The sequence below is a fragment of the Clinocottus analis genome, unplaced genomic scaffold (assembly GCF_023055335.1).
Source record: "Clinocottus analis isolate CAN_PGR_092001 unplaced genomic scaffold, fCliAna1.0.p SCAF_17, whole genome shotgun sequence".
In the NCBI taxonomy this organism is placed as follows: Eukaryota; Metazoa; Chordata; class Actinopteri; order Perciformes; family Cottidae; genus Clinocottus; species Clinocottus analis.
The window spans coordinates 13,117,290-13,145,192 of record NW_027175898.1 but is presented as its reverse complement, the minus strand read 5'-3'; the positions used below and the strand labels follow the sequence as shown (position 1 = coordinate 13,145,192).

Below are 27,903 nucleotides of genomic sequence, written 5' to 3'. Positions count from 1 at the left end.
AAGAAAGCTTTTCTTTTCAGGTTTGTTTCGCACCTGTTGGGTTGCGTAAACAAAGGGAGGGAGAAGCTGGAAGATGTCCCGACTGTGTCGTCATCCAGTGTTGCAGACACACTCGTGCATGCATAGAAAAGAAAATCACAAGGGTGCCGAATCTTTCTTTTTCTACATTAAAAAACAAACTGCTCTGAGCGAGGAACCAAGTCTCTTTTGGGTTAATACGATAATATCTTTAAAGGATAAGTCTGCTATTCTTAATGTCAACAACTCAGTGATGGTCAAACACATTTTTCTTGTGCAAAGAACTGAATTAAGTCCCCTTTAAATGTTCTAATGTATAACATCAGCAAAAGGTAGTTTGAGCCTGAGTTGGCCCGCTGTCAAGTAGGTATTAAGATAAAACTCAGAGCCGACTTGGGCTTAAAACATCCTTTTTTTCTAATGTTATAAAAAAAATATTGTCAAAGAAGCTTTCAACAGTGTTGCAGGTCTTTGCGGGACACACATCCCATTAAATCATTAAAATCCAGCCACGAACTGCTCCTGAGATTCAACCTTTAAACTTCCATTTATCAGGGAAGACAACAAAAGGGGGTCAATGCCATTATCCTCCCGCTCACCCTACGGTCTCTGTGTGGGAACATAAACATGCACATATTCACATAAACACCTGGACACTTGAATAATTCATTCAGATAAAAAAGGAACAGGAGTGAACATTATGGATGCAGGCCGGCAGTATTACTGAACATGCGTCATGTGCGGAAACATAAATAGCATCGGTGTTGTAAGGACCACAGCCGTGTTTTGGCATTTTAAGCTCCATAAACTATCAACATAATATATATTACCGCTGACATTTGTCTGTAGTGTTTCTTTGTTGACCGGTAATCAAGGGGAGGAAACAGTTTTTAAAGATACGTCTAGTGATATTCTATAATTTCCAACTATTGTGTGTTTTAAAGCCTGATGTATATTATTGCCATAGAGCTCCATTGTTGTCTGCAAATGATTGAAAACAAGTCACACTGTTACTCTGGGTGACATGTTCCTTCATTACCATAAACACACACACACACACACCATAGTTTATTTTGACTCCATCCCTCACACACCGTCCTGCTGCCCCAAATAGTCACTAAAGGGCACCGAATGTGGATTAATCCGCAGATGAAAATAGTCTCCAACAAATACACTATTTATTTGAGTGACATTTGCCACAAATTTAGCATGCGCCGGGAGGATTATTTAAAGGTGCTTAATACGAGATTGGGGGCATTAGCATTGCGTGAGCCGTCGGCTCGTTGCTATCGGCGCTAACAGCGCAAACAGGACAAATTTCCGGCTAGCGGCGTTTGCCTGAGGGGGGACCAGAGGGACGGCGTTATCACCTTATAATCTGCCTTTTGAGACCGGAAACTAGCCAGAGGGGCACGCTCACATGCACTAACATGCACTACGAGGCCGGCCCGGCGATGTCAACAAAGCAGGAAGAAGCTCTGGTAACAACACACACATTCTTTCTCTGCTCAGGTGGACATTACTCCGCTGTGTCTTTACAAAGCAAATCGTTGTTTGCTGCTATATCAATGCTTTGATGTCGTATGTCGGGCTCATCCGGTAGCTTATTGTATAGACCATGTATGCTTGGAACGAGTGGAAATTGACACGTGTTTTGGGCTTTTCGTAGGAAAACACAAGAAAAATAGGTACTTTTTCATATAAATCGTTGCATGAGGATGCATTGCATGTATTGCTCCTTTTTAAAAAGGACACTATGTATTTGTGAGGTGTTTTTGAATATTTATATCTTCAGTAAGAACCAGTGGCCTTGGGGAAAGACAGCCACAGACAAAGAAGGGAGGTCAGAAAGCGTCGAGAGACGGATTGTCATGTTGTTTTTCGTCTTTTCAAAAAAATGAAGACTAACACCAGTCTTATCTTTCACAGTTTTAGGGGTATTTGTACAGGTATTGTTCAAATTATGATGAAGTCACGCAGAAACAAGCACCCGATTCTACAAGTTCAGGATCATATCTTTCTCAATGAAGCCTCACCGATTGTTTGTTTTTACCTTTGTGTCTTCCTCACCCCACTGCCACCTTACACCGCAAGACACCTGTCCCTTTGTGTGGCACTTTCCACACACACACGCGCACACACACACACACACACACACACACACACACACACACACACACACACACACACACACACACTGAAAACCTCTGGGGGTTTCTGTCATTTGGCACATTTTTGATGTTGAATAAAAAAAAAAGACAAAATGAGAGAGCGAGGAGGGAGCGGAGAGGGAGCAATCTAGGCTTTCCACTCCAGTGAAAGGCACTCTTTGTTGAGCACTCCCCCCCCACACACACACAACCCCTCCCTCCGTATCCACCCTTCATCCCCTTCCCTCCCTCCCTCCCTCCTCCAAAGCCCTGGCGGATTTTTCATTAAATGCTATCACGAATGTGACTGGTCCTATTCATGGGCAGATGGAGGGCTGGAGACCAATACCTTCACTGGAGAATGACAGGAATCTGGGCTGTAGGTGACGGTCCGGGTGGATGGACCGCGCGGACCTGACGAAGAAAAGGGGGGAGAAAAAAAAAGGCTTTTGCCAAGGTTTTTCTTTGTGTTCAAGAGTTTTCCCAATTCCGAATGTGTATGATTTATTCCTGTGGACCGATGTGTTCTCACTCTGATTTTCTCCGGTCAAACCTCCTTTGTTTGCGGAGAAAAGAAAAACAACCTCACATTTGTTCCATTCAATGGCAGCTCAGTGTTGTCTCTCTCGGTTCGGAGGCTCCTCTAAGTAAGACCTCCTTGTCCTCGTTTTCTTTTTAAAAAGCTACTTCAGGAGTTAAGAGCACTCTGCCTAAACAAAACAACATATTGTGCCACTGTTTCCTCAGACAAACAAGGTGACCAGATCCATCCGCTGTTCATTTCTCACCAAAGGAAAGAGATGAACCTCTCATATTGTTAGAGAGCGGTCGATTATGTCGCGGGACAATGGGAGGCAGCGGGTTGGAAGAAAACACAAACAATGATTTCCGCAACAGCAATTTAATCCTCTGGCGTTAAAAACCTGACACAAAGTGGACAAAGGCGAGGAGGCTGGCAGGAATAAACCCCTGAATCTGAAGATTAAGCAAAAAAAAAAAAGAAGAAGAGGATCCTTTGTGCAAAAAAAAAAGGGCCTTTATCTGCTTTTGAAGTCTGTGAGACCTGCCAGCCGTCCTCGGCCTGTCTTTGTAACCGGCCCCCATGTCCCACAGCAAACCACCACCTCACTTTCATCTGCCCGTCATCTTAGGGTGCAATTAATGCCATTCAGGTCTACCCACTACACGCAGAGAGAGAGAGAGGGAGGGGAGATGGTGGGAAGGACTCATCTACTTGTTGAAGCAGGGACTTGACAACAGTTTAGTGGAGCCTAATTTGGTGCATATAAGGCAAGTGTCGTTTTTTTTGTGATCTGATGAAAATCGGCGCCGCTCTTCCCGCTCCGTTATTTATATTTGATTGGGCTTCTGTTTATGGCAGCGTGGAAACCAGCCAGGCTGTTGCCTAATGAATATTTCACTGCCTTCACACAATAAGCCTCCCATGATAGGCCTGTGAATAACACCCCGCTCTGCTCTGCAATAACTCCAGCCCATACTTGATGAAGCTGCATGTGAGGAGAAGCCCCAGGTTTTTTTTTACATTTTTTTTTTATCATTGACCTTTTTCGCTCCCCGCTGTAGTTCCTTTACTCTGGGGACTCCTACTGTTTCTCCTTTGCCGTTCTAATACAGCGACCTCGGCGTCTGCGTCTGCGAGAGGCAGGGGAAATAAAGCCTCCATTTGCATTACGTAATTTCATGCATTATTCAGAGCTTCGGAGAATCATTTCACCTCGACAGCTCCTCAGAGGGCAGTGAGGAGATAACTGTTACTGACAGGACTGGCTCATGAAATGCAGAGTGACTTAACCACCCAATCTGCAGATATTACCCCGGCCTAAATTGGAAATAGACACCGGCACACTCACGCAGATGTGCTCTGACAAAAAGTACACACTCTGGTATTTTCACTGTTCCTCTTTTTTATCTCTGAGGGGGGAACAAGTGATATCAGATGCAAATGTTTACGGTGTATCTGCTCTTGATATTTCAAAGGATTTCAAAGACCACGGCACAGATGAGGAGCGCTGTGCTGTGCGGGTAGGAGTTGATTTGGCTTTTTCTTCCTCTCACACACAAAAGAGGCAAAAACAGATTTTGAATTCAGCTGCCGATAGATAATGATGTTCTATTTCTGCCCGTGTTTGCATGCTTTCCCCGACGCAACTCTCCCGCACCCTATAATGTTGTAGTCTTTTCAAAAACTGGGGGAATGTGTACAGATTTTATTGTCATAATCTGTCCTTTTTTTTGTTTGTTTAGTTTATTGTTTTAATGGGCTGCGTTAGTTTGGAAGCAGAACTCGCAGCAGCAAGTTGGTCACGAGGCGAAGAGAGTGCAGACAGGCCAATTAGGGCCGTCAAACAGCCACTGTGGCACATAAGCTGCATGGCAGGGCTGCTCACAGCAACTGGACATTGTTGCTTTATTGTCCACGGCCTCACAACCCGAAAAAAAAAGAGTCTGAAAGCGCCAACAGCTCCAACGGTGGTGCAGTTGTTATCGTATCCAGGGGAAAGCCACAACCAAAGACGACTGAGGAATAAAGCTTTCTCCCTCTAATCATAGACAATGGAGTGTATTTCATTAAGCCAGATAATGGTGTGTGCATTTCATTACCATAGATAACTAGGGATATTTAGATGAGGGATGAGGTGCTCATAAAGCGCCCGGTTGGTAGCCATGGTAACCTGGATCTTTGGCAAACAAAAGAGTCGGGGAGAAATGTTTGCTAGGGGACGGGAAAGAAAAGAGGGGGGAAACAGAGAAAAGAGGAAGGAGAAAGGAGGCAGACTGAGAGGAACCGCGGAGCTAAACACAGACCCCGGGCCAAAGCAACCAGCCCGAAACGCCTCCATGTTGTTTTTCCTTCCTGCCTCCAGAGGGGGACTCAGGTGACCACCGTGATCCCCTCCTTTGTTCCCAAAAGTTAAATATGCTCTCCCTCCGTAGGATACCCAGGATAATCACATGCTAATGTAGCTGCGGGCCGTATAATAAACGTAATCACCCAAATGTGGAAATCAATGTGCAGTAAGAAAAAGCTATCCATCCATCTTCGCTCCGCTCCCGTGAATATTACAACCCCCCAATGCGCTCCGCTCATGCTGCCAGTCAAACCTGACTTCACTGCCGTGTGAATTTCAAATGAAGATGCCGTCTGACAATGAGGAGGGCCCCTGAGCCTAAATCAGCCCAAACCGTGACCTTGACCTTGGGAGACGGTGCTCCATTTACCCTGTTTCTAACCCGTCAGTTTGAGGACAGGTTATATTACAGTGGATGACATTATAGAAATGGAAATCCATTTTTTCCTCTTTTTTTGGGGGGCATCGCAACATTAAGCCCTGCTCCTCGGTTATGAGTCCATCATTATTAAGGTTGAAACCTAATTTGCAACTGAAAAATGGATGGGTTGGGACTGAATGACAACTCAATTCAGCTGATTTGGCGTTTGCAAAATATAAACATTGATTACTGCTGCTCAGATTTTTTTTTTTTATCAGAAAATTGGCCAGTCAAGCTTCTGTATGCTGTAATTACAAGTTAAGTCAGATAACTGACAGATCAAAGCATTTTTTACTCTGTCTTGTCATACTACCTAAATTCATATTTTTCATCAGATGACAACTGAAAAGACACGGAGAAAAAAGGCTTTTGTTTTCTTTCAACGTTCTTTGTTAATGCACTTCTTTGCTTAGCTTATTTAATTAATTAGTCCTTTTATGCATCACAAGCTTCTATTCTTCTTTTTTTATGACTGTTTTAAATTCTGAAAACTAGTAAGTCTACAGCCATGCTGCAGCGTCGGGGCCCTGGGACTTAATCTAACGTTAGCAATCAAATGCTAACGTGCTGATGCTAAGCAGCTGTAATGTTTACCATGTTCACCGTCTGGTTCTGGCCCGTCATTAAACACAAAGTTATGATGAGGCTGGTGGGAATGTTGTTAGTTTTGCAGGTACTTTTGACCTGATGATGAAACTAGGTGAAAAGATACAAGAGCGCCATGGTTCACTCATTTCCATAGGATTCATCATCTGGTGATCATGAATGTCGGCACAATATTTCACGGCACTAATCGTAAGTCCAAATTTGAGGGAAAGTGAGTTTACTTTGCATAGCTTCATCACCTTTGTCATCCTCTATTTGCCAAAAAAAAGCTGGAAGAATGCAAGAAAGTAACCAGTCAGATTGCCAATATGTCAGAACATCTATTTAAACATTTAAACCGACGTTTTTGGAGTTGTGAGGAGCTGCTGGCTGTGTGAGAGGCGGCCGGTTGGTGTACACAATGCACGCCGACAGTGTTGTTGTAATTACTCTCACTGCCAAGAGTAGACACAGGTCCGCATCATGTTTAAACAAAGAGGTATTACAAAATTATAATAAATCAAATCAAAAAACACCAATTTTATGATTGCTATGATAAACATGACAGGTTGGTTTCATTCGCTCGCTAGATCTACTAATATTTTTTTTAATTTCAACTCTCTATGCAGACCTTTGTCTATCCTCTGGCAGTGAGAGTGATTACAAAAACACTGTCGACATATGCTTTTGTATGCCGAGTCTGACCGACAGATGTGCTGATACGCTTCACTACGTTTTATTTCCTCATATAGCGAAGACGTCTACACCAAGAGACGCTACAAAGTAATTAAAAAATGTCCTCATTTCAGGCCATTTCCATACATTAAATTCTGAAAAACACCACAGCAGATGACACTGATAACAGTAAATAACCACACATGACCTGCAAATGGAGTTCAGCCATTAGGTGAAAGCAGATAGGACTCCATATGGACAACCTCTTTCTTGTTACCCACAATGCTCCACTTTAACAGGAATGCACTGCTGTCAGACCTTTTGATCTTAAGCAACAACAAAAAAGGCAGCCTTTAAAACTTGTATTCATCTTGGGAACTGCTTCACAGACCATAATGAGTATGTTCTCTGCCTCACATTCAGCATCCATATTTAAAAATCTCAAAATTGTCAGACTGCAACTGCAATGTAAGAAGCTCCAGGAATATTTTTGGAGCTTTATTTATAACATTTCAAGATCAGAAAAATGGGCTCATATTCTTGTGTCAATATTTGAGTTTTTTTCTTAATGAATGTAAAACCAGAAAGAGGGGAAAAGGTCATGTTCATATATATTTTCCCAGATACGTCGATATTCATAAAATATTAAATATTGGCCGGTAGTGGCTCCAGCTAATAAGATGCAGATTCCTCCCTGGAAGCATACTGAGGGGTGAAGCAGTGCAGAAACCCAAAAACAATATTAAACATGGGCCATTGCAAAAAGAATCCCTCTCAGTATTGGCCTTCAAAGACCGTGTTGGAAGAAGGAAGTGTATTACTCGCCAGTTGCACATGCAGCATGTGAGAAACCTGAGAAGGCACCGTTTTCCTGGGATCAGAATTCAGTTGTGTTGTTATATAAACATACGAAACCCACATGGAACCTGCTTTTTCCGGTTTGAACAGCAATGAAAACATCTGACAAACCACACAGGTGAGAACCCCCACCACCGCCCCTCCAGCCTGCGACAGTGAGGTATGATAATGTGGATTCCCCCGATGATGTGTGTGTGTGTGGATCCAGACTCCAGTCTTGGCCCACAGTAATAGGATCAGCCTGTTTGGGCCCGACAGGCTGAGCCTCTCTCAGGGTGGCCCATCTGGCCAGCGCCCAGGCCACGGCGCCAGCCACCGGCTCCACTGTGCGGGGACCCATCTGTGGTCCTGTGTGGTATCGACCATTACACTGCCAGGCCTGTCCCGATCTGCACATGGGTCCACTGGTTTGTGTGTGTGTTCTGCAGATGGGATAGTGGGTCAACTAATAGCGGCAGATCACTCTTGGTGATTGTTGTAACCTGCCCGAGGTGTACAGATGGGCTGGATTCACCACTTGTGTCAGGAGAGGTGTTTGATGGAAGAAAGCACAACTTGCAAACATATGTAATATTGGCAGAACTCACTCAGTTGTTTGACCTCTTTGGTACGCTGCAAACGCTGCAAACGGCATCGTCCCGATTCACTTTGTTCATTCGCTTCCTGGCAAAAAAAAGCACTTTACAACAAACAAAGTAAAGAATACAGAGGTGCAGAATTTAATGACAGATCAAGAACAGCTTTAATTGGTTGTACGAAAGATCAGCCAGCAGTGATTGTTCTCTATTCTCCCTCCCCCGCCCCCCTGGACTTCATGAATCAACCCAACAGTTAAGTCCACTAGGGCCCAAACCTCAACCCCAACAGCTCGTACTGCTACAGTATCAGATTTGACGGTGACAAACTGAGAATGGAATTACCATCCAGCTATGTCAGCAGTGAACTCAAATATGTCGTATCTGTTGCCTATAAGTCTATAGTTTCTTTGTAATTCAGTTTAAGAATGCAGACATGACAGCAGCCCCATAGCTAAAAGATCACAAGACACCGATGAGCATGAGCTAATATCAGACACATCTGCTGCTCAGATCTAATGTTCTGTGAGGTAGAAGTAGAGTTTACTGCGTGTTTGTTACTGTAGAGAAACTTCGTGGGTATAATTCCTTCACTTCTCATCAAGTCAATAAGTTTTCTGGTCCAATACTTTGTTTCATGACCAAATGCTACTGCCCTTTGTGTTTAATGCTACTAGCATGAATGGTAGCATGCTAACACGCGACGACATTACGTGAGCATGATTGCATTGAGCTCAATGTACAGCCTCACTTCTCTGTAAACCACTCAAAAATAAGTATATCACACAGCAGTCAACTCTTTTTGTCTTGAGGTTTTGGTGGTTAGCCATGTTTCTTACGACTGTTTCTCTCCAGATCATCTGAGCATCGGGATGTTTCGCTTATTATTCAATCGGTAGCCTTCCTAATGTACAGAACTGCAAGACAATGAGGATCACAAGGGGACACTGCAAGATCATTGGGATGGTTCCTGTAAAACCTTTTACCTTACATATACACATTCGCCACTTTATAGCACTGTGTTACGACCCATTAGGGTCCGTACTATTGCATATATTTTAGAGATGGGTGGCCACAGTGGCAATTAAAGCCCCGGCCGTGCTAGTGTTAGCATTACGCTCCAACCATAAAGTATCTGCACGTATCAGCATTGTTTTAGTAACAGTTTTTTTTCTACCGGACAAAAATACTACAAGTAGACTTCAAACGCCTCGCAGTCCACTCGCCTGGCTGCACAGTTTAAAAGCTCGACATGGTGTGTGGGACAATGGCGGCTCTCGAAAGCATTGTGGTAATCACGGACGATGGAATTTTCCCTGCATCATTAAAAAGGGATTGGTCCGCTCACTGCGTTCATGGGAAGTGCCGTTAGTTAACCCAACAAAGGTGCTCTGGCTGTGGACCCCCAGAGATGAAGGGCATCGCAGGGGCTCAACGAATCCACCTCTAATCCTCTCGGCCCCTTTGTGCCGATACACTCTAAACCCTTTGACCACTTCCCACTCTGATCTCTGCAGATTTGGGTGAGTTAAACAAGTTCCTGATATGTGGGCCCACACCTTCCCTCCCCCTCTTCCTCCTCCTCCTGCTCCTCCTCCTCCTTCTCCTCTGCTCTCCTCGCTGTGGTGACAACTTTTGTTACAGCAGAGAGCTTTTAGTTCCTTTTTTGTGTGACAGTAATAGCAATATATAATGTATCCCATTGAAGACCTTTTTAAACCAGTTTTACAAAGTACTTTTCAAGTAGAAAGTGGTTCATCGCGAGATGAAACGATTTGTGGATTCATTGTTTGTGTCCAATTAATTGTGCTCTTCTTTATCGAATGTGAAGGTAAAGAAGCGATATGAGTTGTGGACTGTTGGTCGCACAAAACTGCCATTTGAAGACATCACATCGGACTTTAGCAAATGGTTATTTTTCACATAGATAAGTGGTAGATTATGATGATGAAAACAATTGTGGGCTGCAGCCTGAGTTTTAACATAATTAACAATTAGAATGAATTTGGTTAACAAATGAAGTAAAAAGCTGCAAAAATATGCTTTGACAGTAATTTAATTACAAAACAGAGGATGACAGGGAGCTGTTTTGGGATCATCAATATGCAACCACTGAATGTTTGTTTAAACATTAAAAAAAATGATGTGGGTCTTAAATATTAAATAAAACAACTATAAACAGGGAAAAGCTGCACATTCTCACATTAGAGAAGCAATAAACACGGGCTATTTGGCATTTCTTATGTCCTTATTTAAACAATAAATCAACAATCATAATTCAATTGTCCATCAAGTAGTTTCAGCTCTAATATGCAAGAAATTGGTAACATAATATAGACATTAAGAGTTAAAGATGTCAAAATATTCACATAAAACATGAATATTAATGTACACATTTAGGTTTTGCTGGGGCTCTAGCTCTATGGACATTCATCCACGTCACTGTCAGTTGCACCACTTTCAGCATGTCAAGAGGATATTGTGTTTATGTGTGTGAATACATGAATGCCGAGCTGCTGGGAGGAGAGGGCGGACTTTTTTCGGGTAAGTAATAGCAGAGAGCTGGTGGTCATGACAAAGCACTTGACAGGCCGAAAGGCACCCCCTAATTTCAGGCTGACCTTGGCTTGTTTAGCATTCTCCCTTTGCTGCTGGTGACGACGACACGTGTCTGGAGTTGGGTTGACTCAAGGAGCAGAAGGGGTGTGATAGTGTGTGTGTGTGTGTGTGTGTGTGTGTGTGTGTGTGTCTGTGTGTGTGTGTGCAGATGGACGGACCGTTAGGGATGCAGTCTTAGATTCCCAAGAGAGGACGCAGAGGTCAGGGATCAAAGCCCCAACTGACTCCCCACACAGCTCTGTGTCTGGGGACTTTGCAGAGATCCCGAATGAAGCGGCCGCTCCGGCCGGCCGCATTATGCAGTTTGTGCAAATTATTCCAGGGACAGCAATGGCAGGCATGTTTGTGTCCATGGGTGTGTATGTTTGCATGGAAGGGGGTGTTGTGTGTGTCTCTTCTGCCAGGCCGTTGTAGCTCGCACAATGTAGCAGTGCAGCTGGCACGTGCCATACACACACATACACCCGCGCACACACAGCAGAGTCTAGAGAGGTCTTTTAATTAAGGGATTTGTTAATTTTCTATTCAACTTGACAGTGATGAATGGGGGAGCGGTGCCTGCCCAGCTCAGCCTCGGCTGTTGGGCAGACAGAGCTTCCTAGGAGGCCTCAGGGTGCGATCGTCACACTCTGAAAAACGAATTCACACGTGAAGACTTTTTTTTTTTAACCCTTTGAAAGCCAAAGCTTTAGAGTCACTGAAGCTGAGAAAGACAAAAGCCTAATGGACGTGATTCACACTCTGTAGCAGCCGGCGTAGAGGCCAGTTAGGCCTGAGAAGTAAACAGAGGGAAACAATGGGAACACATTGTCTAAACAAAGCTGCTATTAGGCGCCAACGGAAGTAACTCTTTGACTCCTTATTGTTATCTTGGGGAATTATCATGCACTCTTTTTTTAAGTGCCTTTAAATGCCTAAAATGTACTTTAAGACTTTTATTGCTCCTGCTTCTCATCAACTTCAAGGGGGGGAAAACAAACAAGAAACTGTATTTGAAGTTAGTTTTGTAAGTATACAAATGATAAAGACTATTAAACAACTGCAGCACATTCAGAATTATGAGTGAGGAGGACTGAGCACATTATTCATAATAAAGTACTTTCATTTCATTCTTTTCATTCACATTAATACAACTAGTTCCCAGTTATATATATGTATATATATATATGTATATATATATGTATATATATATATATATATATATATATATATATATTTATATATATATATATATATATATATATATATATATATATATGTATATATATATATGTATGTATGTATAGTATGTATCATTGATGTATTTTTAGCTAGTTTTCTTCAACAAAAAAGGTACAAAAGCGAGTCTTAAAACCCAGAAATTTGTCAGCATTGTTGCACGTTGTTTTCTTTGGGGTTTGTTCGAGAGGATTATCTATAATAATAAAAACACTTGTTTGTCACAGAGTTTATTTTCTGCAACAATCCAAAGGAAACCAGTATGATGTTGACTTCTAGTACGTCATCTTACAGCAGTGCTCTCTATGGAGCTCTACGAGTATTTACGTACATAAACACGATACTTTTCAGTAGGATCAACTCATTGTTGGGTTTAGTCTTTTCGTGGGATTTGCTTACAGTAAGAAAAATATAAAACAATCATCATCCTTCCATTTAAATCCCCTTAATATCCTATAATAATAATCATAATCCTATTGGGACTCATATGCTTGAAACATACACATAGCTCAAACTAATGCAGTCGATCCCAACATGTTCCATTTTTGTGCTGATTCAACTGCATCATGATTTTGATTTTACATTATACTGACAGGTGTTTCTAATATTTTGTCCATCACACTTACACGGACAACAGTAGGCTTAGTAACAGAAACATCTCTCACTATAAAGCAATACAAAATTCAACGGCGGCACGAAATAAGAACCTCAAAAATAACCTGAAGGTTGAATCAACACGTCTCTCAAACAGTTGATTTTTGACAGGACTGCTGCTTTACACTGCGTTTGGTTTAGCTACGTGTACCTAACAAACCGGCAACTGAGAGTATACATCTACATGTAGGTAAAACCACTAAGCACGATGAAGCTGCATTTAGTTAACTCGGGTCTCTTTTAAAACTAAATTAAAAACTGTCTTGTTTCCCTGTGTCTGTGATTTATTTTCTCTCCTGCACTTTAGTTTCCTTTATTACATTTGGGGTGATTTATTACTGCACTAGAACTGCACGGAAACTGCACTCCCTGTTTATTATTATTTGGCTTTATCTTATTTTACTCTTCTTTCACTGCTTGTTGTATTTTAATCTGACTTTTTTTTGGAATAGCCCCGTGTTTTAAAAAGGTGCCATTCAAATACAGAAAAACTTGCCTTGACCCCTTTTTTCATGCCAGAAATCCTTCTGCCAGAAAGGCTGCGGCCCTTTATCAAGTCATGGGGGTCTGAATGAAAGTCTTCACATGTATTTCATTTGCATTATCAATACTTTCTTTGTTGCTGCCAAGCACAGTTTGCATTAAAGAGTTATATAGGCAGCCTGAAGCAGCAGAGAGCCACATGTCATATTGGCCCCAATGCAATTTATCTATTGTGATTTGGCAGCCATTCATCTTTTAAATGCTCTCTCATGATTTCCTTTGTGCATGCAGAGCCGAGGGTGACCTTGAAAATAGACCATGTGGTGTATTCTGATGATAATTTATTCTCACATACAAGAAACTGTCTCACTAACATGATTTTTCTTCATGCTTTGTGTCGTCTACGCTTGCTGGAAACTTTTATAGCAGTATCCAATGTATTCTCTTTTCAAAGAATTCTTTTTAGGACATGTTGGGGTTTTAGCACGATTCCTTTCTTTTGTCACAACAAATACATGTCTTTGTACACAATGTACACACACACACACACACACAAATAAACGTACTTATAAAGTTAAGATAAACTGGTGTAAAAAACTACATTGAATCCAGAAGTAGGAAGATAAAACTATGGGTTTATGTTTTTGTAGATATTTCCCTGTAACGTTATTTTCCGAGACTCAGTCTAAGTCTGTGAAGGACGGATTTTGATTTATTTCCTCAATGAAAACTCCCACAGTGGAGGCAAACTGGAACTTAGCTCCAATTTTAAAACATAAGCCATGCAAATGACTTTTGTCTCAGCTTTGACTGCCTTTAATATTTCACTTGAGGGTCTGACAAAAATAGTAACATAGTCATTGTCCCAGCAGTCAGGTCAGCTATCAAGCTCTTTTTTGAAAGCCTGTCTTACTGAGCTTTAACTGACACACACACACACACACACACGCACGCACACACACGCGCACACGCACACAAACACACATGCGGCACACTCCGTTTTAATGCATATTAATGAAGTTAAACGGGCCGCTGTAGAGAGGAGACAATGGAGCAGAGGAGGGCTGGTTGTGAGCACAAAGCCGTGGACTCGGGGGAAGCAGAACAGGTGCAGGGAGGACACGGCAGCTTCACGTGGAACAGCTCACTATAGGTTCATCAGTGCAGGAAGCGACCTGCTAATGTGTTCAGATTCATGATGCTGATTTAGTATTTTCTACCTTCATGGGCATTGTTGTGCTGTCACTGCTCTTTGTGTCTTAGACATATCCTGGTATATATATATATATATATATATATATATATATATATATATATATATATATATATATATATATATATATATACTGTTGTTTTCTGTTAAACTTGAACGCTCTTTTCTTTGTTTCTTCAGCCATCTTTTTTATTGATGATTGTTTTATCCTAGAATGCAAAGAAAGAGTTATCTTAAGGGATAGGCTCACATACTTTTAAGTAAAACAATACAGCGTTTGGTCTCTGTAATAATCCTCCTCCAAATACTGGAAGACTCTTCATAATAAAACCCCTTATAACCTAGTGTGTGCGCCAGTGGCTGCCAACTTTTAGTGGCTGCTCACAACCTAAAACAAAGCTATATGTCTATGTGGCTGCTTGTCAGATCGTCTCGGATGGTTTTCCTTTCTGAATGATGTTTATAGTCAGGAAATGCTGAAGTTTTCCAGTGATTCACAAGCAAAACATTAGAAGAAATAAACTACCACACAGATAAGGAATTGTTCCCATTCTGCATGTTTCTTGATCCAACCACTGCAAACATCAGGCGGCACATTCTTGTCTATTGTCTGTTATCTCAGGGGATGCAGGAATAGACTGCAGTTGCTACAATATATTTTTATCTGTATTGTGCAAAGTTATCAAACGATCTATTTAAAAGGAAACCTCCAATGACTTCACATACAAAGATAGTCGTGGTTAGGTCTGCTCAGCCTGTAAAAACTGTTTTATTATGTTTTTTTGTGGCTCTAAAAGCTTTGTTATGTCTGAGAAAATATTCCAGTGATTTAATCAATGCTTTCTGAGCTTAGTTTAGAGCAATATATATGTCCCTAAACCACATGTTTAGGGTGAGAGGCTATGAGAAAAATGTAGGATCTAGTGTTTTTGGAGCTTGAGATGATAATGTGAACAAACAGTCAAGGTGTCTTGACCTCTGCTGCATCGCTTTAAACTTTTCCTTCCTAACTTCATGGAAGTGTAACGCAAAATAAGAGTAGGGCCCCTTTAAATAAACTTCTGCTGGAAGAAAAAACAAAGTATCACGTTCTGTTCATAAAACAAAAACCACTGTTTCAATACAGCACCAACATAGTTATGGGTTAACTTGAGCAAGTATGTCAGACAAGAAGTAGCTGATCATGAAGTCTTTGCCTTAAATGTGAAGATACCAAAAAAAAAAAAATCCAAAACAAATACAACATCTTTTAAGAAAAGGAAATATATCGGCAGTTTATCTCCGCCAGGAGCGATAATTCTCTTGCAACACAAAGAGACACTCTTTCAGTGATAATAGTCACATCCTGGGAGGGAAACAGATTCCCCCCCTTCTCGGCTCAGTACCTCCCTGCTCTGCTCTGTGGACCCTCCTCTGGGGCCAGAGAGATAATCAACATGAACCAAACCACGCCCCCCCAGTTTTATTCTGGGGGATTTATCAGTGCCTACATGTTGACTGCTCTGCATACTAGACCCAGCAAGAGAAGAGAGTAGATCCCCCCTTCGCCAGACCACTCATGCTGACAAACACACCTATTCGCCTCTGTGGACGTTAGACTCTGCAGCTCTGACAGGATGGATTTCTTAGACAGCGGCTACCTGGACGCGCGCTCCCCGTATGACAACACCTTCAATTTTTGGAACGACTACCTCGGCCTGTCGACGCTGGTCGCCAAAAACAAGATCAACAGCCCGTCCTGCAGCCCCAACTCCATCACGGAGTCCCTCAAAGCCACCCTGGGCTTGGAGGACGACTCCCCGGTTTGCTCCTGCGTAATTGGGCACGGCAGGGACGGCGACGGCCACCTGGACTGCTGCTGCTGCTGCGCGGCCCCGGGCTCCCCGCCGATCTCCCTGTACGATCTCAAGGAGCGCATCTCGCTGCTCAGGCCGTACGAGCACCTCGCGGGCGACTCGCCTCCGGGAGACAGAGACTCGCCCTCCTACGGGGGGAGCTTCGCGGGGCTCGACCTGCTCTCCATGGACCGGAGGCGCAAACAGACTCAGAGGGGCAAGCCGGAGCCCAAGGTGTGCGTCTTCTGTCGGAATAACGGCGCACCGGAGGAAGTTTACGGCACACACATCCTGAAGACGGCGGACGGCCGAGTCCTGTGCCCCATCCTGCGGGCGTACACCTGCCCGCTGTGCAGCGCCAACGGCGACAACGCGCACACCATCAAGTACTGCCCGCTTTCGAGGGACCAGCCGAGCCAGAGAGCCGCGAAGGGAGGCAGGCCGATCGGCAAGCGGCTGAAGATCTTCTGAGCCAGGAGATGAGTGAAGTTTGAGTGGCACTGTAAATTACTAGTGTGTATGGCAGTGATTTTTGCCCGCCCGCATCTCCCCCATTTCATGCACACGACAGGCCTGGAGTGAGAGAGATTTTCTGAAAATCAGATTTTTTATTCATATTCTTTGGCGCGTCACCGCTTCATTTGTTATGTTTAGTTTTTTGCAACTCTGTGGGCACATTTACACTTGGATGCATTGCGCGCAATCCCCCCCTCCCCTCCCCCCAGCACTCTTAAGGACTTTGTGATCAAAAATGAACCAAAGTACTGTACAGATCGACCTGTGAATGACCACCTTCATGCTGTAATCAGAAGCACAGTGCAAACAGCCCTGTGCATGTCAGCGGGCTGCTCTGGGTTTATTATTATTATTATTATTATGAGATGCCAACACGAATGAATATGCAGCACTCCTGATATGAGATGAATGTTTAGCCCCATTGTAGTTCAGTGGCTTGTGGGTGGAGAAGTCAGAGAGGCCAAGCAAGATATACTTCTTTATCTCGGGCACAGTTTTTTCCTGCAGATAAATGTTTTCTACCAAAGGAATACACTTTTGTATTGAAACGTAGCCTAAAGGGGTCCTTTCTGTATTGTTTATATGTGTTATCATATATTCATGATGTGATTTCATGTGGATAGGACGTTGCAGATTTCACCTGAATGTAAAAGGAGATCTGAGACGCAGTTCCCCTACATGCTCTTTAAGTAGCTCCAAGCTCTATGATTTCAGTTTACTGTTTAAAAAACACACAGATGCTGAATAGATTTAGTGGAAATGTATTTCTGCAACTCTTGTAAATGTAATAAAGGGGTGAAACATTTTAGCAATGCAAAGCCTCACATTCCAAAGTCTTTATCTGTCAATAGAAATGTTTTATGTACTTTTCTTTTTACTTTATGTATCATTGGGAAATATATTCACTGTAAATGACTCTGAATAAACATGTAATTTGCAGTTTTCTTTGACTACTTAGGACTGCAACTGATACGAAAAATCACACACTTTGTGGCAGCAGATGATATGACTGAATCTTATCTTGAGCTGAGATCAATTTGTCACACTACCGAATACACATTTACACAGCTGTATTTCCTCTAAAACAGTAACACGGCAAACGCGCCATCTAGTGTTCAAAACCTTAAACGACAATAACCTTTATTAAAAGATCTCTATTGGACTCTAAGCACTTGGTTATTTTAATAAAGATGATATAGGAATAGAGTCAATTAATTAATAACTGAGCTGAGATAATACACAATAGTTATTCATGATGGATTGGTCTTTGCCACGTGAGTCTAGATGAGGAAGATCTTTAAAAGTCAGCTACGACGTCTCCTTGATCCTCAAAGTCCGGGCATGTATGCATGTTGATAAGTTCATAAATTAGTTTTCTTTACATGCAACGGTTTACAAACACCATTTTAGTAATCACGGACGGGATTTTTGACTTTTCAAAAGTTCTAAATGATCATTCACCGACCTTATTGGTCAGAGTTTCTTCTTTCCGTGCAGAGAAAAGCCGCTGGTGGCATATGTTGTTGGGTTTATAGTAATTCTAGATGAAACTTTGCAAAATGAGATCTGTTGTTGCAATTAACCATGTCATATTTGGAAAACAGCACTGACACCGAGTGTTTAAAAAAAAATCACGTACTCTAAGGGAATTACAGCTGATAGCTAAAATACATAAACAACACAAAAATACAGCCGCTAAAAGAGAGGGAAAAGATTTTATTCTGTTGTTATTGGTGAGCTGTCCCTTTAAATGTAAAGACATTTTTTTCTTGACCATTATTGGCAACTACTAACAACTGCAACAACTCAAATGAACTGTATCATGACAGTTAACAATACACAGTTGTGTGCCAAAGGTTGTGTGAGCCTTTCTACCGGAGCCCAGTATTCATGCTGAAGCATCTGTATCATCAGCCGCTGCTGTGGCTTCCATAAATCTACTGGGCCTTCTGACACGAGGAACCATTATTATTATCCCCTGACGTACACTTTAAGCTGCCTTTACATCCTTTGGGCAGAGCTGAAACAATAGGCTTTTACACAGCAGACATATGACTTGTCATAACGTGACTAGCGACCGTGTTAATAACTCATGGCAGTTAGCAAACATGCAACTGGACCCTGAACCTGGAGCAGCACAATAGAACCATCAACCATGACATGTTTGATAAATTCATACCTTCACCGCTAAAATGTCTTCTGAGAAAAAGACTTATTAAGCATCGACTTCAGGTTGATGTGTTATGGAGTGGGCCACCTAAAACACGACACGTTCCTCTTCTATATATGTCTTTTATGATTATTCACAGACCTTAATACACCTTCTACATAAATAAAGGACTGCTGTTGGGCATATTTTGATATAAAGCCTTTTTTAAGTAACCATAAACAATTTTTCAAAAGACACTGCTACTTTTTTTGGTGTTGCGATCACCACAAATTTAATACCATTAGGTTTAACTACATGTGAGTGAATTACAGCATAGAGCAGCAGCACTAACCAGCGACAGGAGACATTACAACTGTTGCATTGCATGCATTGTCTCTGCTACATCACCTATAAATTGATAAACTACACCTACAGCTTTTAGTGGAGAGAAAAATATTGATTGACTTTTTCGGGTGAACTATCCTTTTAAATAGTATCGAGCGCTCCAAAAAGGAATAATTGGATCAGATCAAGAAACGTCTCATCTTTTAGTTTGGCAGGTGTTAAGTTTGAGAACAAAAACTGAACGGAGAACAAAATGTGTCGCGTGGTGGCATTATAATACTGCTTTATCATTCGCTGGCAGCTGTGTGGTCAGACTCCAAGAGGATGCAAATACCGTACTTTACCGTACTTTATCGAAGAAAGCGTGATGCTTTATGCCCTTAATGTTTTCAGGCCATCTTGCCTTTATCAAGGTGGAACTTTTGATGTTCGCAGTGTGTGCATTTTCAAACTTAGAAGAGATAAATACAACTAAACAAACTAACTTTGACTGTCGATAAACTATCTACATTATTTTCCCTTTGCTGTCATGGGTCAAATAGTGAGTCCTTAAAGAGCAGCAGGATTACAAACCCTGACACCCTCTAATGTGTTTAAAGAGACAGTCTTACAACTGTCCCAAGTCCGAAATGTCTGCCACCAGAAACATGTCCTTGGGCAGAAAATTACAATCGATTCCTGTACAAGAGGATCATCTTGATGCCTCTTTTTCAACACCGTGGATGATTTAAAGGCACCCTCTGACTCATCTCTGGACGAACAGGACTGTTTCTTTGTGTCAGCAGATACAGATTCTTCCTCGGTGGTATCTCCCGCACACTGTCGATGTCAGGACATCAGTGACTCATCAATGTAGATAGAATCTAGATAGATCAAACAGATTCTCTGGGAACAATAGCCATATAAAGAACATCGCGAAGGGATATCTGTCTACTAAAGGACATACAGGAAACTATAAAGAGAGGAGATGAAAAAGAGAAGTACATAAGAAGAAATTAGTAGTTTTTCAAATATCTGTATAAGCATAAAAGCACCAGCCATCTGTTTAATGTTCAGTTTAAAAAAGGGCCTTGCTATGAATGTGGGAATATTTAATCATCGTTCTTATGATTTGCATAAAGCAGTGGGCACTTATCAACCACATCAATCTATTTAAGTACCAAGCAATCTGTGTGCTAATTAATAAATTATTTTCCATACCATTAAAACCTTTTAGTGCAGACCTGTTAAAGTGTATGCCCCTTAACACACTATGTATCGATCGTCTCCAGAAGGGTTGTGGAAAAGACTTTGTTTCCAGTCATTTTTTCATCATCTGCTACCGTTTTTTTCACTGTAATGATGTGGATGTGTTTGTTGTTTGAGAGATGCATCTGACCCTGCATTTGGGGATTAAAGTCGAGGAAAAGATGCCTCCAAAAATGCAAACAATTATGAGGGTAATTTATTGCAAAGCAATTTTTAGAACTAATTAAAAGAAAAGCTGCACTACCACATCAATTCTGTCTGTTTAGACCTGAGAGAGAGTCTGAAAACCAACCTCCTCTCTCCTCACTGCAGCAGTCTGCTATTGGCCCGGTGGATGCTGACAGCACTGATGCTTTTGCGTGAGGGGGGGGGGGGCAGCCTCACTCTATAAAAGCCGGGGATCTGCAGCATCACTGAGCTGGTGCAGTGCAAAACGCCCGCTCATCCTCACCGATGGTGTGCAGAACAAGGGGGACATAAAAAAAAAACCTTCTGAAACTAAAAAACATTCATATCCTTTTCTTAAAAAAACAAATCCACAACAAAAAAATTCACCATGAGCTACGATTCCTTCTCCTACCGCCGCCCTTGGGACAGCTACAGAGGCTCCCAAACCACCACCAAATCCTCCATGTCCTCCTCCCTCTACTCTACTCCTCGAGCTCCTCCGTCTGGGAAGAGGATCCTGAGGCTGTTCTCCTCTTCCCTGCCCGACGGGTCTGAGCGGATGGACTTGGCTCAGGCCAGCTCCATCAACACAGAGCTGATGGGCCTGCGCTCCCACGAGAGGGAGCAGCTGGTGGACCTGAACGACCGCTTCGCCACCTACGTCGACAAGGTGAGGCACCTGGAGCTGCAGAACCGAGCCCTGCTGGCCGAGCTGGAGGCGCTGAGGAGGCGGCAGAACGACCCGTCCCGTCTGCAGACGCTCTACGAGGGGCAGTCGCGGAGTTTGAGGGCCATGATAGACTCGGAGAGCGGTGACAAGATGCGGATGGAGGCGGAGAGAGACTACCTGCGTGATGTGTACGAGCAGATGAAGGAGCGCTTTGAGGAGGAAGTGAGGCGGCGCATGGATGCCGAGGAGGGCCTGCAGAGTGCCAAGGAGGAGGCCGACAGGGCCGTGCTCTCCAACTGTGACGCCGAGGCCACTGTGGTCTCCCTCTGTGATGAGATGGTGTTCCTGAAGAAAGTCTTTGCCGAGGAGCGAGTAGAGCTGCAGACCCAGCTGCAGGTGGCCAACATCAGTGTGGACGTGGAGGTGTCCCGGCCCGACCTGTCCACCGCCCTGCGAGACATCCGGGCACAGTACGAGCGGCTGGCCAACAAGAACATGCAGGCCGCCGAGGACTGGTACAAGGGCAAGTTCGCAAGCGTGGCGGAGATGGCCAGCAAAAACAACGAGGCTGTACACGCCATCCGGGAGGAGACCATGGAGTACCGGCGGCTGCTTCAGTCCCGCTCCTCTGAGATCGAATCTCTCCGGAACGTCATCGAGTCCCTAAATAAGCAGCTGGAGGATCTGGAGGACACGCAGGACAAAGAGGTGGCGAAGTACCAGGTGAATTATTCTGATCTGCATGAATATTCACCACATAGGGGAGTGTGTACTAGTATGCGGTACCTGGTCTGCTTATCTAACCATATTTGTTCCGGTATGACTTGAGAAATGCTCTCAGACCAGGCACAGTCTTCTCCTCCAGCAGAAAGAGGAAAGATGGCATGTAAAGGGTCTTGGCCTCAAAGTTGGACAAAGACATAAGATGCATACAAAATAGAGAAACAGCAGGAAGTAGCTTCTTTTTTCTACAATATATAAACATGTTCTCTGCCGCAGCGACATGTTCCACATGCTTTAGAGCTCAGCAAGAAATTATGGCAGGCTCACAGCAGGGTTACTGTTCGAATTAACTGGGAGAGACAATCTCTTCAAGCAGAAAAAAAAGTCCTTGTGTCTAGCATCACTAACTGTAATATTTGATAATGAATGTCTTTTGCTTTTTATGGATTCATAGATGAGGATAAGTGAGCTGGAGCGGGATATCACTGACGCCAAGCAGGAGATGGCGCGTTACCTGAGAGAGTACCAAGACCTTCTCAATGTGAAGATGGCCCTTGACATTGAAATTGCTGCGTACAGGTGAGATCTGGCCTTTGTCTCCACTAATATGTGGACATTTAGTTCCCCCTAATCAAATGTGTATGATTTTATAACTTTTCTCTGCGTCATTGGGTTTATTTTATCTCTAATCTCACACGAGCAACACAAATTCAGTTTTCCATACTTTTATTGTGTAAATGTACACAGACAAATACACAGGTAGCTCAAAGTTCATCTGTTCTCTTTTCAGGAAACTTCTGGAGGGGGAAGAGATTCGTCTGACTTACCCTTCCTTCCCCACCATGTACTAAAACCTGAATGCCACCAGCCTGGCATCAACCTGAATTCTTCACCCTTTCATTCCTGCCCTGACCATCACCCCTCTCCCACCCTAATTTCTTTTTTGTTCCCCGTTCTGTCGTGTATCTCCCCCAAATACTCTCCTCCATCCTTTACCCCTCCCAAAACCAAACCTGCGAACCAAAGCTCATCCTTTCTCAAGCCAGATGCGCCCTTGTGCTAAACAAGAGGTCCACCAGAAGTCCCCCTTCTTCTACACACGTTCTGACACCGCACATCAAGAAGATGGCAAGCTGTAAAATGCAGAGTGGCTGCACTGCATTAGATACATAACTAAGTCGGACAGCTGTATTGTTTTGGCTGAGTTCCTCTTCGTCAAACGCGCTAAGGTCCAAGCAGCAGAGTTACTATTTGACTCTTCTGAGCCCTTGTTGTGCAAACATTTTACCAATTGTTTGTGAAACAGGGCAATTATTCCCTACCTCTCGATGCTTGGACTTTATCTGTGTTTGAACTGATGCGAGAAACCTGCAGCATTATTGATCAGGAACTCTACCAATCGATCATGCATTGTCCTGCAGCCCTGGTTCTCTAGTAGTCAGTGAACCAGTGACCTTAAAACATTTATTTTTACAATATTAAAGGCCCATTTTTTGTCCTTTTCGGTTATTCTTCCACTGCATTTACACAAATACTATACGTAGTGGTGGGTTTAAAAACCAGAGTAAGTTTAGGTGTTTCTATTTGGCTAGTTATTTAAATTTCTAATGAAAGTGTTGATTATTGCATATGCATTTGGACACGTAAATGCTTTGGAAGACTAAATTGTTACTGGGTTCTTCTTATATTCATGCAGTGTGTCTCACAGCTTATCTGCATTTGTTTTGTTTTCTGTTCTGTGAGTTCATTCAAAGCTAAACAATGAAACTGAAAGATAAGTGCAGGAGTTCCTTGTTGTTTGTCTGCTGATGTTAGATCTAAAAGGTTGTTTTACATCTGTGAAACTAAAGTCTGCATCATTACGCTTGGTGTACTTGTTACAGCCGGCAACAAGCTGAATAAACATATAACTGACCTGCAAATCAGTTCACATCTCCTGTTTTCATTGGGGACATTACAACTTTTCTAGCTGCTTAAAGGTCTTCTTACTTACAGCTCTCAATGTCACAAGTACGACAAAGCGGCACTGCACCATTTCCCATCATGCCATGTTTCTGGCACGCTGACCGTAGCTGTAATGTGTTGGAGCTCGGTTTAGCATCATCAGTCACCCGGCAGACACCTGGCATCCGACTGCACCCAGAAGAAAACACATAGAAAAATGAAGTTCTCACATTTATTTATTTACCTCATATTGTGAGTGTAAAAAAATAGCTCAGCATACATAACATTAAGTATCGTGCCATTATTTTATTTTTAAGAGCCAGTCTCTGTGGTTTGTTGATAACATCAAATACAAATTCTGTAATTTTGACCACAAGTTTCTGGTTCATTTTACTTTAACTAAGTAAGATGTCATTTTGCAGATTCAGATGAATAAAATCAACAAAGAAATTATGTATTATTATAAGTTAAAATAATACATATTTAGGAGCCGCAACATTAAACTGATAATTCAGTATAGTTTAATATTGTTCTGATATTTTCCAGTCTACATCTAATGTGGTATTGGTAATACAAGAATAGTTTTACTTGTAACAGTGCACTTCTACATTGGGATATGATACTCTTATTAAATTCGAAGATTTGAGTACATTTTCCACCATTGCACATGTGTTTGACAAAATACCTTCACTGTTTATTAATTTGCCTGCTTAACAGTTGTGAAGCTAACTAGCTACCTAGCTTCGCAGCTAGCTATGAGCCATTGCAGTTAACACTATAACAGCGGTGAAAGAGAGACATTAACTATGAAAACTATTTAAATACATCACTAAAGAGCACATGCTGCTTCTTATACGCCATATGACATATTGTTCTTTACAAAAAACATTGTCTGCAACCTACAGATGGCGTTAGAGGCTAACCTTAGCCTTAGCTAGCGTAATTACTTCCGCCGGTCGGAGGTTACCAAGATGGCCGCTGCCTTCTGTCGATAACGTTTCTGCCTCAATGTTAACTTTCAAATGCGTTGATTAAACCTTTACGTCGAGCAACTTACAGTCAATTTCAACGCCGTCATGTTCCAGGTAATCGGCGGGAGGAGCGTCCAGGTGACCCGGCTCCTCGCACCCAGGAGGGCCGTGCTCGTGGAGGCTGTGCGGGGCAGAAAGTCCCGCAACGACCCGGTGGCCAAGTCCAAAGTGGGGCGAATTAAAGTGCCTCCCCCGGTCGATCCGAAGGAGACGGTCGTCCTCAAGGAGAGATATTTGGAGTACCAGATGATCACGAGGGCGCTTCGGTAGGTTAAGTCACGTAAACTGACTTGTCTCGGTCCGGGACGCCAAACGGTCACCTGGTGTTGTGGGGAATGTTTGTCTGCGTAAAATATGTGCCCCCAAAACTAATTGCAGGTCGTAAATTGTTCCCGAAACCCTTCGTTTGTTTTACCCTGAATCCTCATCCAATACATTGGTCAGAAGGTGCTGCAACATGTCAGTTATTCTTGACAAAATTTGCAATGCTCACTTTCGTCAGCTTTGTCTAAACTGATACTATCTATAAATATTTTCCATATTCATTTCCTAATTTGAATAAGTAGAAGGGAAATGTTTTTTTGCTGCGGCAAAAAGACAGAATAAGTGAGAATAATAGATGAAAACAATACAGTAGTAACATTAGTAACATTATATATATATATATATATATATATATATATATATATATATATATATATATATATTCCTGTCCAACAGAGATCACATTTTTTGAAGACGGTAATCTTAATACACTTTGTACTGTTAGGCCGAAGAAGCATTTTTCACGATGTCTGACGTGTTTTTAGACAAAACAATGAACTGATTTATTAAATAAGCAACATACTTATCTCCCGTTTTAAAACTACGAACACCCCAATCTGTGTCTGCTGTTTTTGTTGTCTAATAAACATAAATGTTTGGCCCTGTAAGAAACAGAAAGAAGAGGAAACGATCCTAAATTGAAGCTTTGTTATTAACCTGGTTCTCTCCTCTGTGTCTGTCAGTCTGGAGTTTAAGGAGGAAGTGCTTCGGAAAAAGTACGAGAAGGAGACGGGCTCCATGGCGGAGGAGAGGGCGAGGCAGGATGCGGAGCAGCATCAAGCCCTCATGGCCTTTAACAACCAAGAGAACCTCCGCCTGCTCGAACTTCGGTAAGTAGAAACCCTAAATCACAACACGAAGAGTAAAATCCTAACTTTTGAGATCAGATGAACTGCTCTGGGTTTCGTGTCTTGTTTCCTTCATCTATAGAAGAAGAATTATCCTCCAGAAGTAAGCGCTCACTGTGTTCTCTGTATCTTTCAGGACATTGAGGGTGCAGAAGGAAAAGGAGGAAGCTGAGCTCAAGCAGGTCGAAGCTACCGCTCAGCGAGAACTACAGCTGCAAGAATTCATCAAAATAAAAGAGAAGGAAATTTTGAAGTTGCAGGTCAGATTTTTTTTTTCAATTATTGGACAATATTCTTCCTCAAAATAGCACCGTGGTTAAATTCCTAAATACTGATCTCAACAAATGTGACTTTCTTCCCTTCAATCTCTCACAGGAGGATGTGAAGAACTTCATCACGTTGGAGAACTTGGATCAGCGTATCGAAGAAGCGCTGGACAATCCAAAGAATTACAACTTTGCCGTTGACAAAGAGGGGAGGGTTGTAAAACAGACAATACTGCAGTGAAACACCAGAGCGTCCTCTCATGTGAGCAACATCATTCAGGACTGAGAGCCGAGTTCGGTCTCGTCCTCCCTGGAGGCCCATTTTCTTCACATTCGGCGTGAGAAGATTATTGTACCTGACAAATATATACATGTTTCTGCTTTGTATTCTTTCTTTTTTTGAGTGTTGTGCCGTCAAAGTAAAACCCTGTTCCTTTGATCCATGCTGTCTTCTCCTGATTTGTAACGTAAATTAATGTTCATTGGAGTTTCAACTAAATTAGTCAGACTCATGTTCAACAAAATGATTAACAATCTTTTTTTAATTAAGAATTTCTTACTCCAACTGTTCTCATGCAAAGTTCCTAGCTTTACCGACAAAAGTTATGTTTTAGAACCGACTTAATCAACTCACTTTTTCAAACATATATGAAACGTCGTATGAGGATACGTTACCTCCTAAACAGAATAAGCAGCTTTACAGTTTATTTTTACAAACTTGTGTCAAACTGTTTCACAGAGACATTATCCGAGATGTGTTTTAGGACTTAACATAAAGAAAGAAAGAGAGAAGATAACTTTCCTTAAGATTCTCGAACCTCTGGCACCTTGAAGGCTCCACATTCACCAATTTGTAGTTTGAGTAACTGCAACTGAAGCACAATATGAACTGTTTCAGTGCCTTTAGGTTGAGGCAGTTGTTAAAGATGGTGAAAAAGAGACAAGGATGGAGGGAGAGAAGAGACACGTGTGATAAGCAACACAGGTCTCACAGCTGGTGATCAAACTGGACATAAGGGTTTTGTGAAAGAAGCTGCTAACAGGCAAAAAAGTATTTAATGAATTATTCATATTCTTGTCACACAACATGTTCATGTGAGGTCATTCCCATTTAAAGAGCGGTCACAATACCAGTAAAGTTTCTAAATAGACTTTTTTTTTAAAAACGTTTGCTTTTGCTTTTCTGGATTGTAACGTGTGTGATCTCAATCACGTCACTTCGGTCCTGCACGTGCAGCTGCAGCCCTCTAGGGGGCGCCGTGAGCAGCTCCCCTCACTGCTGTCAGTGTTTACGGTGTTTCAGGCTCCTCATGTGTGACAACATGCTGCTGAACCTCTATAATCCTCTTCTGTCAGGTCAGGCGTGCAGAAACGCAGGAGCCCGGCAGCTTTAGTGTGAAGGACGCAGAAATAAACATGACCTTTGACCTCAGGTGATACGTTGTGAAATACCGTACCTGTTTTTTCTTCCTCTTTTGAAATTACTTCAATGTTTAT

General features: G+C 42.4%; 3 protein-coding genes and 1 long non-coding RNA gene across 4 annotated transcripts; 3 read left to right on the top strand and 1 right to left on the bottom strand.

The window, feature by feature from the left end:
- Nucleotides 1-8,176: 8,176 nt before the first annotated feature.
- Nucleotides 8,177-25,326, bottom strand: LOC137787381 (uncharacterized). The gene is made up of 3 exons (XR_011077652.1): nucleotides 24,995-25,326; nucleotides 23,987-24,126; nucleotides 8,177-8,240 (listed from the first exon to the last, which is right to left on the bottom strand). It is a non-coding gene; the product is annotated as an uncharacterized lncRNA (long non-coding RNA).
- On the top strand, nucleotides 15,862-17,606 carry LOC137787914 (nanos homolog 1-like). Its single transcript, XM_068580682.1, has one exon. It carries the CDS (start codon nucleotides 15,956-15,958, stop codon nucleotides 16,643-16,645), a length of 690 nt encoding a protein of 229 aa, XP_068436783.1. The 5' UTR covers nucleotides 15,862-15,955; the 3' UTR covers nucleotides 16,646-17,606.
- neff2 (neuronal intermediate filament family member 2) lies at nucleotides 20,834-23,918 on the top strand. Its single transcript, XM_068579746.1, has 3 exons — nucleotides 20,834-21,993; nucleotides 22,448-22,572; nucleotides 22,784-23,918. Exons 1-3 carry the CDS (start codon nucleotides 20,989-20,991, stop codon nucleotides 22,842-22,844), a joined length of 1,191 nt encoding a protein of 396 aa, XP_068435847.1. The 5' UTR covers nucleotides 20,834-20,988; the 3' UTR covers nucleotides 22,845-23,918.
- mrps26 (mitochondrial ribosomal protein S26) lies at nucleotides 24,876-27,016 on the top strand. Its single transcript, XM_068579747.1, has 4 exons — nucleotides 24,876-25,234; nucleotides 25,976-26,122; nucleotides 26,277-26,400; nucleotides 26,516-27,016. The coding sequence occupies exons 1-4, from the start codon at nucleotides 25,014-25,016 to the stop codon at nucleotides 26,645-26,647; spliced, it is 624 nt and encodes a 207-aa protein (XP_068435848.1). The 5' UTR covers nucleotides 24,876-25,013; the 3' UTR covers nucleotides 26,648-27,016.
- The last annotated feature ends 887 nt before the right edge of the window (nucleotides 27,017-27,903 follow it).

What these genes read in the sequence shown, in the direction of transcription:
- LOC137787914 (XM_068580682.1), top strand. Translation starts at nt 15,956, where the DNA reads ATGGATTTCTTAGACAGCGGCTACCTGGACGCGCGCTCCCCGTATGAC.
- neff2 (XM_068579746.1), top strand. Translation starts at nt 20,989, where the DNA reads ATGAGCTACGATTCCTTCTCCTACCGCCGCCCTTGGGACAGCTACAGA. An exon ending in AAGAGGTGGCGAAGTACCAG is followed by an intron (nt 21,994 to 22,447) that starts GTGAATTATTCT and finishes ATGGATTCATAG; the next exon opens with ATGAGGATAAGTGAGCTGGA. An exon ending in ATTGAAATTGCTGCGTACAG is followed by an intron (nt 22,573 to 22,783) that starts GTGAGATCTGGC and finishes TTCTCTTTTCAG; the next exon opens with GAAACTTCTGGAGGGGGAAG.
- mrps26 (XM_068579747.1), top strand. Translation starts at nt 25,014, where the DNA reads ATGTTCCAGGTAATCGGCGGGAGGAGCGTCCAGGTGACCCGGCTCCTC. An exon ending in ATGATCACGAGGGCGCTTCG is followed by an intron (nt 25,235 to 25,975) that starts GTAGGTTAAGTC and finishes TGTGTCTGTCAG; the next exon opens with TCTGGAGTTTAAGGAGGAAG. An exon ending in CTCCGCCTGCTCGAACTTCG is followed by an intron (nt 26,123 to 26,276) that starts GTAAGTAGAAAC and finishes TGTATCTTTCAG; the next exon opens with GACATTGAGGGTGCAGAAGG.